General features: G+C 40.9%; 2 protein-coding genes across 3 annotated transcripts in view; both read right to left on the bottom strand.

The window, feature by feature from the left end:
* The window catches only part of LOC123821595 (cytochrome b5 reductase 4), a 90063-nt gene extending 86703 nt beyond the window's left edge, over positions 1-3360 (bottom strand). For both annotated transcript variants that reach the window (XM_045843137.1, XM_045843138.1), the window contains exon 1: positions 3132-3360. In XM_045843137.1, the coding sequence (XP_045699093.1) occupies positions 3132-3206 (75 nt within the window). In that variant the 5' untranslated portion in view covers positions 3207-3360. The remainder of the gene's footprint in view (positions 1-3131) is intronic.
* Positions 3361-5455: 2095 nt separating this feature from the next.
* Positions 5456-9761, bottom strand: RIPPLY2 (ripply transcriptional repressor 2). The gene is made up of 4 exons (XM_045842913.1): positions 9574-9761; positions 9307-9382; positions 8927-8991; positions 5456-5657 (listed from the first exon to the last, which is right to left on the bottom strand). Exons 1-4 carry the CDS (start codon positions 9681-9683, stop codon positions 5510-5512), a joined length of 399 nt encoding a protein of 132 aa, XP_045698869.1. The 5' UTR covers positions 9684-9761; the 3' UTR covers positions 5456-5509.
* Positions 9762-13088: the final 3327 nt, after the last annotated feature.

Here is a 13088-nt window from a genome sequence, read left to right as displayed (position 1 = left end):
CAGACAATGAGGACTCAGGCTATATCACAGCTGAGGAGCGAGGGTCTATCACCCCCTTTTGCTGTAGCCTCCAAAGTCCTTCCTTGGGGGCCTCCCACGTGATCGTGCCTGTCTTAAGTTGTTCCCCCCTTGGGGAATCTTACCCGTCATTGGCTAACCGACCAAGCATTGGGGTTTAGTTACGAATGAAGCAGCAGAAGCAGTGCTCCTGCCAGGGAGATAAGCTTTTGTCTTCTGGGTGCCTTAAGGTCCAAGGCCACTCCCTCAGCCTTAGCCTTGGCGGGGGTTACAGCTTCTGATACCAGGCAGGGCGCCCAACGGGCAATGAACAAGGAATCAGGCCTTTACAACACACAGAATTGGTCATTGGCTAATGCACTGATCTTGAACTTCCAACCTGCAGAACTGTGAGAAATAAATTCTTGTTGTTTATCAGCCACCTGGCCTGCAGTGTTCTGTTATAGCAGCCTGAACCAACTAAGACCTTTATATACCTCACTTACCTGAATCATACCAATTTTAGGCATTTGTTTACCCTCCAAATAATCAAGTGAACAGGTCTATTGTGCCTTTCCTATTTTACATTTCTTCCTACCAATCTACATCATCTCATTCTCATCATCACTGAAACTTTCTAGGTCTCTTGGTCCCAATAAAGTTCTGATACACTAAATGTGAGAATATGATCTTTCCCATTCCAAACCAAAATCACTTGTCTCTCTTGTCTATGTGGATTCCACAATCCACACAGTAGTTAAAAGTAATCTTTTGAAAATGCAAATCTAATCATAGACCCTCCCTCTTTCAGTGGCTCCTCACACTACCTTATAATAACATCTCTATATTCCCTACAGTGGTCTAGTATGCCCTTCAGAACTGGTCATAGTTTACCTCACCATGTTTTAACTTGCTCCTTCCCATTTTATATGCCTCAGCTAAATGGGAACAGGTTCCTGATTGCTATGAAATACTTGCTCCATGCCTGAATCTAGCCCACTCCCTACTCCAGCCCTCCAGACATCATTTACTCCAGAAGCCTTCTCTGACCCCAACTCCTTCATAGGCATATTACAGTATTATGGCATTTATAATTGCCTGTTTACTAGTCCATGCAGCCTATTAGACTCAACTCCTTGAAACCAGAGACCGTATCTCTAGAATAAGGTAGGTTCTCAAAAAATATTTATTGACTAGTAGAAATAACAATGGCTATCATATATTGTGTGCACACTTTAGCCAGGCACTGTGCCAGGGGGTTTACAAAACAAACATGATATTTAAGTAAAAGACGAGAGGTATTTAGTTACATTTAGTGAGTACTTCCCAAATATAAAGACTGTGCTAAGAGAAACATGATCGCATTTAATCCTATAAACAATCCTATAAAATGGGTACTGTTATTCCCATTTACACCTGAGGAAACTGACAGTCAAAAAGGTTAAGTGATAGAGTTGGGAAAAGAATCTGGGTCTTTCTCATTCAAAACTCTGAGCTTTTTAACAATTATGATATACAACCTCCCCAACTATTCTATTTCTCAATCCACCCATATCATACAAACCAGACTCAGCTTCTAACATGATCAAGAGAAGCTTGTTTCACAAAGGGGGAAAAAAACAGTCTTAGCTTCCCTTCAAACTGCACAATAATTTTATTGTGTTCCCTTTTTGGACTCAAGACTCACCTTTGCTATCACCACCTCAATCTTTTGTCTTTGCCTCAAAATTTTTCCTTTAAATGGGTGCTGAGAATATGATTGGTCATTTTAATGGAGAAGGGTAGAAACATATTCTAACTCATAGCTTCTTTCTCTGGAAAGAAAATACTATTCAGCCAAATATTTAGCTGAACAAACAGGTCAAATATCAAGGAGGAGGGGACAAATGATTAGATGGCTGGACAATGTATAGAGCAATAAGTAAAATGTCACAGCCAGAGTCCCATCACATCAAGCCTGTAAGATCTAGGGCAATATTCCTTCCCAGTTTCCTTGTCTGTGAAACAGAGATAACAAATGCATTCACTTCACAGGATCATTATAAAGACTGAATCAGTGAATACATCTAAAGTAATAAAAAAAAATCTCTCTTAGAACATACCCGGCCATCAGTAAGCACTGAATACAGCACAGAGATTTATTTCTCAGCTGTATTATTCTTATAGGTGAGGTACAGACTTACAAAAAGCTAATGAAAGCTACAGATCTCTGAACCCCTAATTATAACTGAGAGTTAAAATCCAGATCTAAGTGGAGGAAAACAAAAAAGAAATTCAGTGAAGGTCCCAAATGATGCTAAGACCCAAGAGTCCAGAAGTGAAAACAGTAGTCCAAGCAGGTGGTAAACATGATGCAGTTACAGAATGAGGAACCAACAAATAACAGGGGCAAGCAATTCACGCTGCAATGAACAAAGGAGACATTTTTATTAAATTTTGCAAATGTAAAATACATTTGTATTCCACTTGTTGCACCGTAACCGTAACTATGTTCAACAAAAAGAGTAAAGTGCACATGAGCTTCAAAGTCATCGAGTGATATCAGAAAAGGCCGTGACAAAACACTGAAGTACCAGAGGAACAAAGGCAGTATGATTTGGAGAAGTCTCCCTAATCCGAACGAGAGGTTGCAGACATTTGTTCTCCCTCCTCCGATCTCCCCTAAATCAAGGAGTCCCCATCCATGCCAAATGTCAAATGTCACTGTCACCACTGCCCAACCTTTCCCTCCTGCTAAGGAATCCACATTACTCAGAACTCCTTCGGAAAGTGAGGAACAAAAGACCTTAGAGGAGGATAGTTTGAGGGAAGGAAGCTAATACTCAGTAGCTATAATCCAGCAAGCACAGTACCTGGCTCTGTCATTTACATCTGACTTCAGTTCGCGGGGAAAGCATTAGAGGGAGGTAATAGACAGGGATCAAGGGCTGCGAAAGAAAAGCCACTAGTAGGTGTGAGGGAGGTTAGGAGAGTTCGAGGACTGGAGAGTGCACGGGATCAGAAAGACGTCACCAGCTAGGGCAGGAGATACCGAAGGTTAGAGAGGGTAACTGGAGGTGGGAGAGTACGTGCGGGAACACGAAACGCTGGCGGGAGGCAAGTGCTGAACCAGACCATCCGTGTCATCCGCTTACCTTGCTACGCCCCCCGGAGGCCGCGCGCTGCTGGGAGCTGGGGGCCGGAAAAGACTGGGAAGGGACGTTCAGCATCCTGGACCTCTGGCTCGGGCTCTGCCCGGGGTCCGCCACCGGAGGGCGACGTTCGGCAGGACCACTCTTCAGTTACACCTCCCGCTCCGGCTTGGAGGCCGGGGAGAGGCCAAGCCCCCGGCTCACTTCCGGGGTCGCCCGGGATGAGGCGCGCCTTGACGCAGCACGTCAAGCCGGCGGAGGGCGGGGCCTGGGGGGGAGAAGAGGCGGAACCAGGGGGAAGTACGCATGCTCCGTAAATTCTGCTCCAAGAACTTCAGCACTGCAAGGAGGTGACAGCTATTCCGCGGAGAGATTAAAGAGAGAGTGAAGCTGTTCCTTAGCCTTGGTGCTGACCTAATCTGAGAATAAACTCTTGTACAGTCCTGTTAACCCACAAGTGTCTGTACTACCATTACACAACTAAAAATATGGAATAAAAAATACTATTAGGGAAGTTTGATTTCTCTGAAACTCTCTCAAGACACCAGGCTGTACGAGAAAGAGAAACTTGAAAAGCCATAGTGTCGAATGCAAACAGCCACTTGCGTGGGGTAAAGAGAAAACTTCATCATTAAGAACCCTCACTAATGACTGACATTATGAGTCAAAGTCTTTTTCTGCTCCATTCATCTGCTCAAGTTCCTCCTCACCTAACTTTCTATTTTCCCTGAAAGATACAGGATATTGTATACTGATGCAGCCCACCATCAACTGCGGTAATTAAGAGTACTTTAGTATCACAAAGCCCCATTTTTTTCATCTAAATAGTTAATTTAGGTTTTAGAAAGAATTATATGTCATATATAAACTACATAGTCCACTGCCTAGTTAATGGCAGGCATGCAATAAATGGCAGTGGTTCTTCGGACTATTCCAACATATCAATGAGAAGCACAAATACTGTGCAGGTAAACAACAGTCTCTAATGCTCAAGGTTCAGACTGGGGACCTGGCGAGTTTTTCCATGGGGAATGCACACATCCTGAGAATAGAAGGCAGTGAAAGAAGAAAGGTTTCAGCAGAAATATAGTTCTAAATAACTCTTCCCCAGCCTCATTCCATTACTAATTTTTCCTGAGTCTGAAACATGGTTTGAACTTGCCCTATTTCAATTGCCTTTTCCTTAAAGTGTCTGTAAATTAATGTCTGTTGTATCTTTTCAATTAGAAGGAAAAGTGTGGGAATACAAATAGACATTCAAATACGAGGCATTTCTTAGATAGGTAACCATCAATGACTTTCACCTATGCCCATTATCATTCTAGAATATTATAGGAACATTCTTTATTTGCAATTGAAATTCTTACTGTGAAAAAATGTATTTCAGCTGAACGAATTTCACTACCATAATTTACTATGTTACCTTTACCTTGCAAAGTGCTCTTATTTTCTCTCCCATTAAAAGATGTAGTTTTCTATAAATCTACTTTAAAAAACTAATCGCTGAGAATTTGTTATTCCACTTCCCATAAGAAAATGTTTACATTAGAATATCAGGAGCAGGGAACCAGAGCAAAGGAGGGTGATGTTGTTGAATGTTTTATATCTGGAAAATTTCTTAGCTCCCCCTTGGACAGAAAGTGGAAAAAATTCTGGCCTTTTGGCTGCCCCTTTTTACACTCAGTTTAAATCATATCCATTTAAACATTTTGTTTTAATTTTAGAGATTCCTTAATGTACTTCCACAAATATTGAACACTCATGTTATTTTACTACTGGACTTACAGACAGCAAAAGAGTATTAAAGAGAGAATTACTTGACTCATCATTCATTAAAAATGCCTAAAATTTAATAGCCCTAATAATGATTCCCATCCTCAATTATAGACAATGATTTAAAGTGCTTTTCACCATCTGCTAGCAAAGACATAACAAGGTGTGATAGTTACATAATGTAATTTTCTTCCTTATCTAATAATATTCATCTGTAACTATACTATCCAATGGAAATCTATAGGAAATAGTAGATGTTGCAAGACTCAGTTTGAAAATATTGTCATTCTGTGCAAAGTTATAACTAAATATTTGCAAAATTGTACCTAAAGATAAACTTGTAATTTGATTAAGGGATTAAAATTATTTTTTGTAAGCTCCAAATGCTTATGGTACAATCAAGACATTTGTAAATATTACCTACTTTTAAATTCCAACATTGACTAATAGTGGAGGGATAAAAAAGGCCCAACTACCATAATAATGACAAAATATTCATTTTATTAATAATTTATATACAAATAAATAAGTTTAAAGAATTATGATATATTTGCACACTAAATTCAAATCCTACAAGCTTTTAACGTCATTGAAAACAACTAATCAGATTAATTTTCACAGATCAGTTCCTCAATTTCATCTTCACTATCAGAATCTTCATAAAACGAAATTGTGGCTTGAATTGGAAAATTTTTCAGAAGAGCTTCTGCTTCCTGATACAAGTAATCATAGCACTTTGATTTTGGCCAAAATAGTCTGAAAAAAGCAGACAAAATAATACACTTTATCTTTTTCATATTTAGAATACTTATACTCATTAAATGTGCAAATTCCAAGAGCTCTATGTATCCAACAATTGATTTATGCATTTAGACATAGCCTTAAGGTATAGTTTTAAAATGGTACTATTACAGCTTTCAAGGAATCTACTTGCCAAAGTATCAATAATTGGTCAATTATTTTAAATCTTTATCCAAGCTGTAAGCCTAAGATAAATATTTAGCTTACTTGGGTTGTTATACAATAAATACATTTATTCTTTAAAAAAATAGCCCTGGCTGGCGTAGCTCAGTGGATTGAGCATGGGCTGCGAACCAAAGTGTCACAGGTTCGATTCCCAGTCAGGCCACATACCTGGGTTGCAGGCCTTGACCCCCAGCAACCGCACATTGATCTCTCTCTCTCTCTCTCTCTCTCTCATCTCCCTCCCTTCTCTCTCTAAAAATAAAAATAAAATAAAATCTTTAAAAAAAATCAATAAACATTACTTATAAATAAATAAATAAATAAACAGAAGGCTTGTCTTCCAATTTCCAAATTTCATAGGGAGAAAATGAGTCCTACCACTACATTAAAAATTCTGATGATAGCCAACTTCATTAAAACATCAAAATATCATGCCCTTACATGAAGGCAGAAATCACCTAGTATCCTACTTAAAATTCACACATTTAACTCTTAGTTGCAGATGTAGCCAGTATAGGTTTAGGAAAGTACAAAAAGCAACATTTTAAAAAGTTTGTCTGTGCACTCACAGCCTGAGGTTCAGAAAGGCACCTCTGAGCCCAACCTCGACCCCATCTCCCTCTCCTCTCCCCACCCAGCTTCATTTGGGGACACCATATTGAGATATGGAGAATGACACTGGTTTCATAAAAATAATTCACATGTAAACATGTTTACCTCAGAATTTCAAATTTCTGAAAAATATTGAACTTGCCATCTGGTCTTCTATTATTTTTCATCCGAGGAGAAGAAAAAGGATAAGGCCGAATCCCCAACTACAGTGTAGTCATTTCCGTGTAAATAGCCCCATGTACAAAGAGATGGGGCATTATCTTCAGCAGGCTTCATTTTAAAAGGCAATGTAATTTATAATATTTTAGCAAAGTGGTAAAAATAGTTTATAATTTTGGTGTGAAAATGTTAAACATCAATAACTCAGTCAATCAATAAATACCTTAGTGCTTTATTGTGCTAGGCATAATTCATAATTCAAAGATGAATAAACCATGGTCCCTACCCTCAAGAAGTTGAAAGTTGAGTAAAAAATATCAGAAACACATAATACTACTCAAGACAGAAATTAAGAAAAGTAACTTAAGAGAAGTAAAAACAAAATGCTACAGTAGTTCAGAAAAGGAAAAAATTGCTGATATGTAAAACAATTGACTTTTTAATGTGTTACTGGAACTGCCAAATCCAAAGAATGTTGTTTAATTGCTAGCATATTCTCCCCGGAATTTCTCACTATTTTTCTTCCAGGGACTCGGTCTGTTCCTGAATTTGGCCTGTTCTGAGTGATTCTGCTGTCTCCTTTGGGGACCTTCTTTCTCTGAATACTGGTTAGAGGTTGGCCTTCCCCCATGGTTTTATCACAAGCGGTCATCTCTCCTCTCTGACTCCACAGGATGACCTGCCCCATTGCCATGATTTCCCCAAGTGTTCATTTATCAAAAGCCCCCAAGTCTGTATTTCTGCTTTATAACCTGATGACGAGCCCCTGGTTCATATGTGCAGTTCTCTGATGATCATTGCTACTTGGATGCCTCACAAGCACATCAAATACCATAGATGGAAAATTGGACTCATTATCTTGCTCCCACATCTGTTTTAGCCCTAATTTCCAACCTGTTAGTACAGCACTCAACCTGCAACAGTCATAAACTTGGAAACCATTCTGTCTTTTTACCTCTACTTCACCTATCCTATCCAATATGTTAATAAACCTAATCTATTTTGTCACCTACATATTTTCCAAATTCACCCAATCCCATCCCCACGCCCAGTGACTTAGAATGGCTCTTTATCATTCTGGCCTGAACAATTGCAATAACTTCCAATTTCACTTTTGGTGTTTTAACTATAATTATATACCATTTCCTTAGTGATTTTTCTGAAACATAAATCTGACCATAGCACTCTCTGGTTGAAATCCTTTGAGTAATCCCCAATACTACCTACAGGATCAGGACAAAACTCTGTACCGAGGTATACAAAATCTGGGCTCTGGCTTCTCTGCTGGAATGATGTCCACAGCTTCACACACTCTAATTCCAGCAACTTGATGCTCCCAGAGGATCCATGTCGTTCCATGACCCTGTTCATTCTTTCCCTGTGCTATTTCTTTTGCCCCTGCCTCCCCATCTACCATCCATTCAGCTAACTTCAAGACCACAGCCTATAATACACAATTTCCTTAGACCTCACTCCCTCTGACAGTTAGGTACTTCATGCCCTGGAGTCTAAAACTGACCAAATTAAACTCTATTACAACACTTCCCACAGGGCTGGGATTACTTCTTTTTTCCTGTGTCCTTCACTAGTGCTAGCTCATGTAGGAAATTAAACAAAATGCTATTTGGAAACACACACACATTTTACAAACATCAGCTCTTCACCTAACAGCTCTCTCAAGCAGGCAAACTACAACGTTATCCTTTTGCCTAAATGAAAGCTACCAAGAATCCTACAAGAAAGGCGAACTTCCTTGACTAGAACTGGAAACTAGCTCCTCATTGATATGCCAAACAACTTGTGTTCATTTTTATAATCCTTAGTAACTTTAGAATTTTCATGGCCTTTCCATTTTCTCTTACATGGCAAGCTCAATTTGCTCTAAAATTGCAACTGTGAACACCAATCTTCCTTCTGGTTTGCAAAGGAGCAATGTGTGAAGTCAATTTCATCCAGACTTTCTAGCATTTAAAAAAATTGTTTTGCAGGCACAAGATGTCAACGTTCAACTTTTACTGTATCATCCACTTTCCTTCTTTTTACTGTATTCCTTAAACTTTTGCTGAGTATACACTAATTAACAATTTTTCTAGGTAAGAGCTTGAGCTCCTACATTTATCAATTCGATGAATAAAGGACCTCTGGGACTGGGAAGATATAGTAACCTTGAAGATAGATTTTCCAATGCAAAAACTGGAGGACCTGCTGCTGAACTGGGCTGTGCTAAGTCCCCAGCTCTTCCCAGGGACTGAAGAAGCAAGAGACCTTCGGTTTGGCCTGTCACTCACCTGACTGGGTGCCTGTATCCGGAAGGCTTTCCGGAGGCTTCGGTCATTCCGGGACCATTGGGCATCTGAGGATGTAAGGAAATGAATTACAGTTAATACGCACCTTTTCCTAGAAACTGGAAACCCGCGAGACCCAGCGTTCCTCGCGCCCGCAGGGAATGTGACCCTAGTGTTCGCAGCCTCGCTCTGGGTCCGATCCTTGTGTCGCAATTGTTCAAGAGAGCACCCTCGCCTCTTCAGCACCCGACAGGACGACCGGCAGGCGTGATCGTAAGAAAGGGGCAGGCCGGGCGCGAGTCTCCCTCCGGCCGGGTGTTCCCAGTTCTGGTGAACCACCTGCATCCCTCGGAGGCGCGGCCAGCCGCACGCCGCTCACTCACCCCTTTTTCTGCTTGGTGAGGGGCCTCCTCCTGCTCGCCTCGGGCATCAACCCAAGGTCTCCAGAAGCCTGCGGATCTGCGGGGTGGGAAGCAAAAGTGTCCAGAAGAGACGTGAGCCCAGACTCGGCAGAACCGATTGCAGCAGAGTGTGGGCCCGAGGGAGTTTGGGGCGGGGGTGGAGGGTGGAGAGCTGCGAGGAGGAGCTGGGGAAACGCGGGCGAGAGGGATGGGGTAGGAGAGGTGCAGGGCGGTGCTGGGACGCAGTACCGGGAGTCTGCGCCTGCGAGCTGCGTCGGGCAGTCGGGGGCCCCGGGCAGCTGGCGGCCGCGGCGCGCGCACTCGCCCACTCTGGGATCTGGACGCTCTGCAGTCTCCATGGCGCCCGGGACTCCGCAGACGGCCGCTGACAGCTCGCCCGCAAACCTACCCGTTTCACAAACTAGGCCCGAGCCCTGAGTTTATATAGCCTCAGCAGCCTGCCGCACTTAGAGAGGTTGGCTAGCTCTCCGCCCCTCTCTGCCCTGCTAGCCGCATAAACAAAAAGGCTGCGCGTGAAGGCGCAGTGGACCGAACCCAGTGTGAACGCGTGCAGCTCCCAAATGGCCCTGGAAGGGGTTTGTCAAGCAAGTGTTAATCGATCTTCACACTTGGCTGCGGGGGGAAAAAACAACATTCGCCCGAGCAACCAATTTCCAAGTGAAGAGGTTAGGAGGGGACAAAATTAAGCGATTCTACACGTTTTGTGTATTTCTGCAAAAAGACCAAGTAGCTGGTAATTGCTTGACTCCCCCCAAGTCTCACAGCTTTTTGGCCTATGGGAAATGAAACTGGTTCTGCTCCCCATATTCTAAAAGATGGGATGCTGAATAAATTAAAAGGAGTGGCCTTAATTCCTCTTTCTGGCACAGTACAAGATGGGTGAATGAATGGATTCCTTATGAAAGGAACATGGGTTATTCTTTTAAATGCATTAACAGGCTAGGTTCATATATTTGCCTATTATTATTTGAAGGTAATAAAAGAATTCAGAAGACATCAACTGTAAAACCTTGAATGTTCCAGCCCAGAGGGCCAGAGACTAGAGTCATGTGATTTATTATCTTTTCATAATATAATGTGATTTCCCTCAGCATCTTATTAGTCCCCTGAAGATAAGTCTTGAGTTTCATCTATACAATTCTGTCACTAGCTGGCATTTTGTCACTCAATGATAATTAGAGAATTGTCTTTGGGGGGTGTAGTATGTGTAGAATGATAATGAAACCTTGGAAAGTTATGCTATGGGACATGTTAGTCAGCTTCTCTGCCCAGTTTCTCTTGTTTAAATTAATCCTCACTACGTATTCACGTCTTCCATTTGAATATTGCACGTGCCCACTTCTCATATAGTTCTAGTAATTGTGCTCTATGTATTTTGAGGTTTTATAAATTTAAAAGTGTATTTTACATTTGTATTGAGTTCTGAAAATTTTGAATTACTAAAACTTCCTGCTGAAATAAACTTGTTATCATTAAAAAAAGAAAACTACCCCTCACTTATTACAGAGGTCCATTAAACATGATAAAAAAGTGTTATGCTTCAAAAGAAAGATGATGTATAAATGCCATATTTTTCAAAATGTTTTAAATAATAGTGCTGAATTCCTCTGAAAAGTTGTAGATTAAAAAAACTTGAATGTAAGCTATAATGTTTCTGCTACTCATTCAGTTACTGCATAGGAAAATATTTCATTGAATTAATACCTAAGGGTCTATAAGAACAGCCCATCAGGAAAGTGAGACAGGTTTGCTTCATATAATGTAATCAGTAACAATGGGTACTTAATGTGTGGCTCAGTGCCCTAGAACAGTGATTTTCAACCCTTTTCATCTCATGGCACATATCAGTAGTTACTAAAACTCTGCAGCACACCAAAAAATATATTTTTTGCTGATTTGACAAAAATAGGTATAACTTTGATTCATTCACACAGGACAGCTATTGGTGTGTTGACTGTTGTCATTTTTTAATTTGACAGTCCAAAGGGAAAGAGGTCAGTGTCCCTGACTGCAGGTACTGCAGGTTTTAAAAATTCTGGTACATCAATGTGCCTCTTGCAGCCAACAGTGTGCCATGGCACACTGTCCTAGAATTATTGTTAGGCAAAATAAAATAACACTTATAGAATGCTTGCTACAGTGCCTAACTTATAGTAAGTCCTCAACAAATTTTAAACTAGGGGGAGCAGTGCCTGGGAGTACGAGGGAGAAGGGGGTGGATTGGAGATATCTTCAATGGTGCCACATACACACTCACGCACACACATGCCTTTAACAGATGTTGAGCTATCTGATCAAATGGCCTATCACTTCAGTCTGTAAACATCTTTTGAGGTACCTGTAATATACTAAGTACTGTGCTTTCTAGATAAAATGGAAAGCACATTTTACTCAGAGAAGTGGTGTGAGGGAAGAAATAGATATGTCTGTCTGGGACAACTATGAAAGCCTTCTTAGAGTAAATGAGACCTAAGTTAGAATTTCTAGAAGAATCAGTCAAGAAATAGTACAGTGTATGTGAGGGGTGGGGGATGGAAATGAGGGGAGAAAGAACAATGCTTCTAGGGTTAGGTATTGCTAAAGCAGAGTTGTGGCTGAAGAGGTAGAAAGGACAGGCTATTAAGAGCCTAGTATTCCACAACAAAGCATTTCAGCTTTATTCTGTAAGTGATGATAAAAAATTGGAAGCAGGAGAGTGTAATGGTCAACATTTGCATTTGAAAATTACTCTGGAAGCCATATGGAAGATGGATTTAGGGAATACTGGTAATAGAGACAAGAACATTCACAAAATCACTGCAATAGCTGAGGCAACAGATAATGAGATGTATATTAAGGGCATACATGAAAGAATGTATTTGAGGGATATTTAGGGAATACAATCTACAGAACTAGACAAATCATAAAATGCAGATGGACATGAAAGTGGAGGCCAGACATGCTCCTAGGTTTTCTAGCCTGGTTAAGTGGGTAGAGATGGTGATGGCTCAAAGACAAACAAAACTGGGATACAGGAGGAAAGGCAGGTCAGATGCTTTAATGCTGTTTTATCTGTTAATAAAGTACAGGGGAAAATTGATGAATTTGTTTTTGGATCCTGAATCAGGTCGGGCTGGGCTCTATGGCAACTCCAAAATCTCATAAGCTTGACTAACTTAATAGAGGTTTATTTCTCATTCATGTTGTACGTCCATTTTTGGTTGGTGGGAGATCTGCTTCCCATCACCTTCACATAAAGATAGAAGCTGATGGAGCCTCTTTCCTCTGCAGTGTTGCCACTTGTCATAACAGGAGGAAGGGAATAAAATTATGTGTGTGCCAGTTTTGAAGGTTTCTGCCTAAAAGTGACACACATCACCTCCAATGTGTTTCACTGGCCACATAAAGTCATATGGTGCACCTAATTTCAAAGAAGCAAGTATACAATTCCACCATGGATCCAGAAAGAGGAGAGAGAGAAATAAGCAGCATTATAAGAATACCATAATCTGCCCTTCTGACTACCAAATATTCAGTTAACTTTCCACTTGCATGTAAAATGCAGTCACTGCAAAGAAAGGAACCCAGAAGTGATCTAATAGATTTTAGAAGGCTTAGTAACACATAGGTGGAGAAGCTACCCAGGGGACAGGCATAGAAATAAGATCTAGAGTTCAGCAGATAGTTTATGGCTAAGGGTTTACATGTGGGCATCATCATAGAAGGGGTAGTGACCAAAACCATAGGAATTGATTGGTGTTCCT

Source organism: Phyllostomus hastatus, unplaced genomic scaffold (genome assembly GCF_019186645.2).
Source record: "Phyllostomus hastatus isolate PE091 unplaced genomic scaffold, TTU_PhHast_1.1 phas_contig_40, whole genome shotgun sequence".
NCBI lineage: Eukaryota > Metazoa > Chordata > Mammalia > Chiroptera > Phyllostomidae > Phyllostomus > Phyllostomus hastatus.
This window is presented reverse-complemented; position numbering and strand designations above follow the sequence as displayed.

Excerpts from the sequence above, each read along its gene's own strand:
- RIPPLY2 (XM_045842913.1), bottom strand. The coding sequence starts at position 9,683 with ATGGAGACTGCAGAGCGTCCAGATCCCAGAGTGGGCGAGTGCGCGCGC. Across the intron at positions 9,383-9,573 it reads CTCGCAGGCGCAGACTCCCG|ATCCGCAGGCTTCTGGAGAC; the intron begins GTACTGCGTCCC and ends CCCACCCCGCAG. Across the intron at positions 5,658-8,926 it reads GGATACAGGCACCCAGTCAG|ACTATTTTGGCCAAAATCAA; the intron begins GTGAGTGACAGG and ends TGCTTTTTTCAG.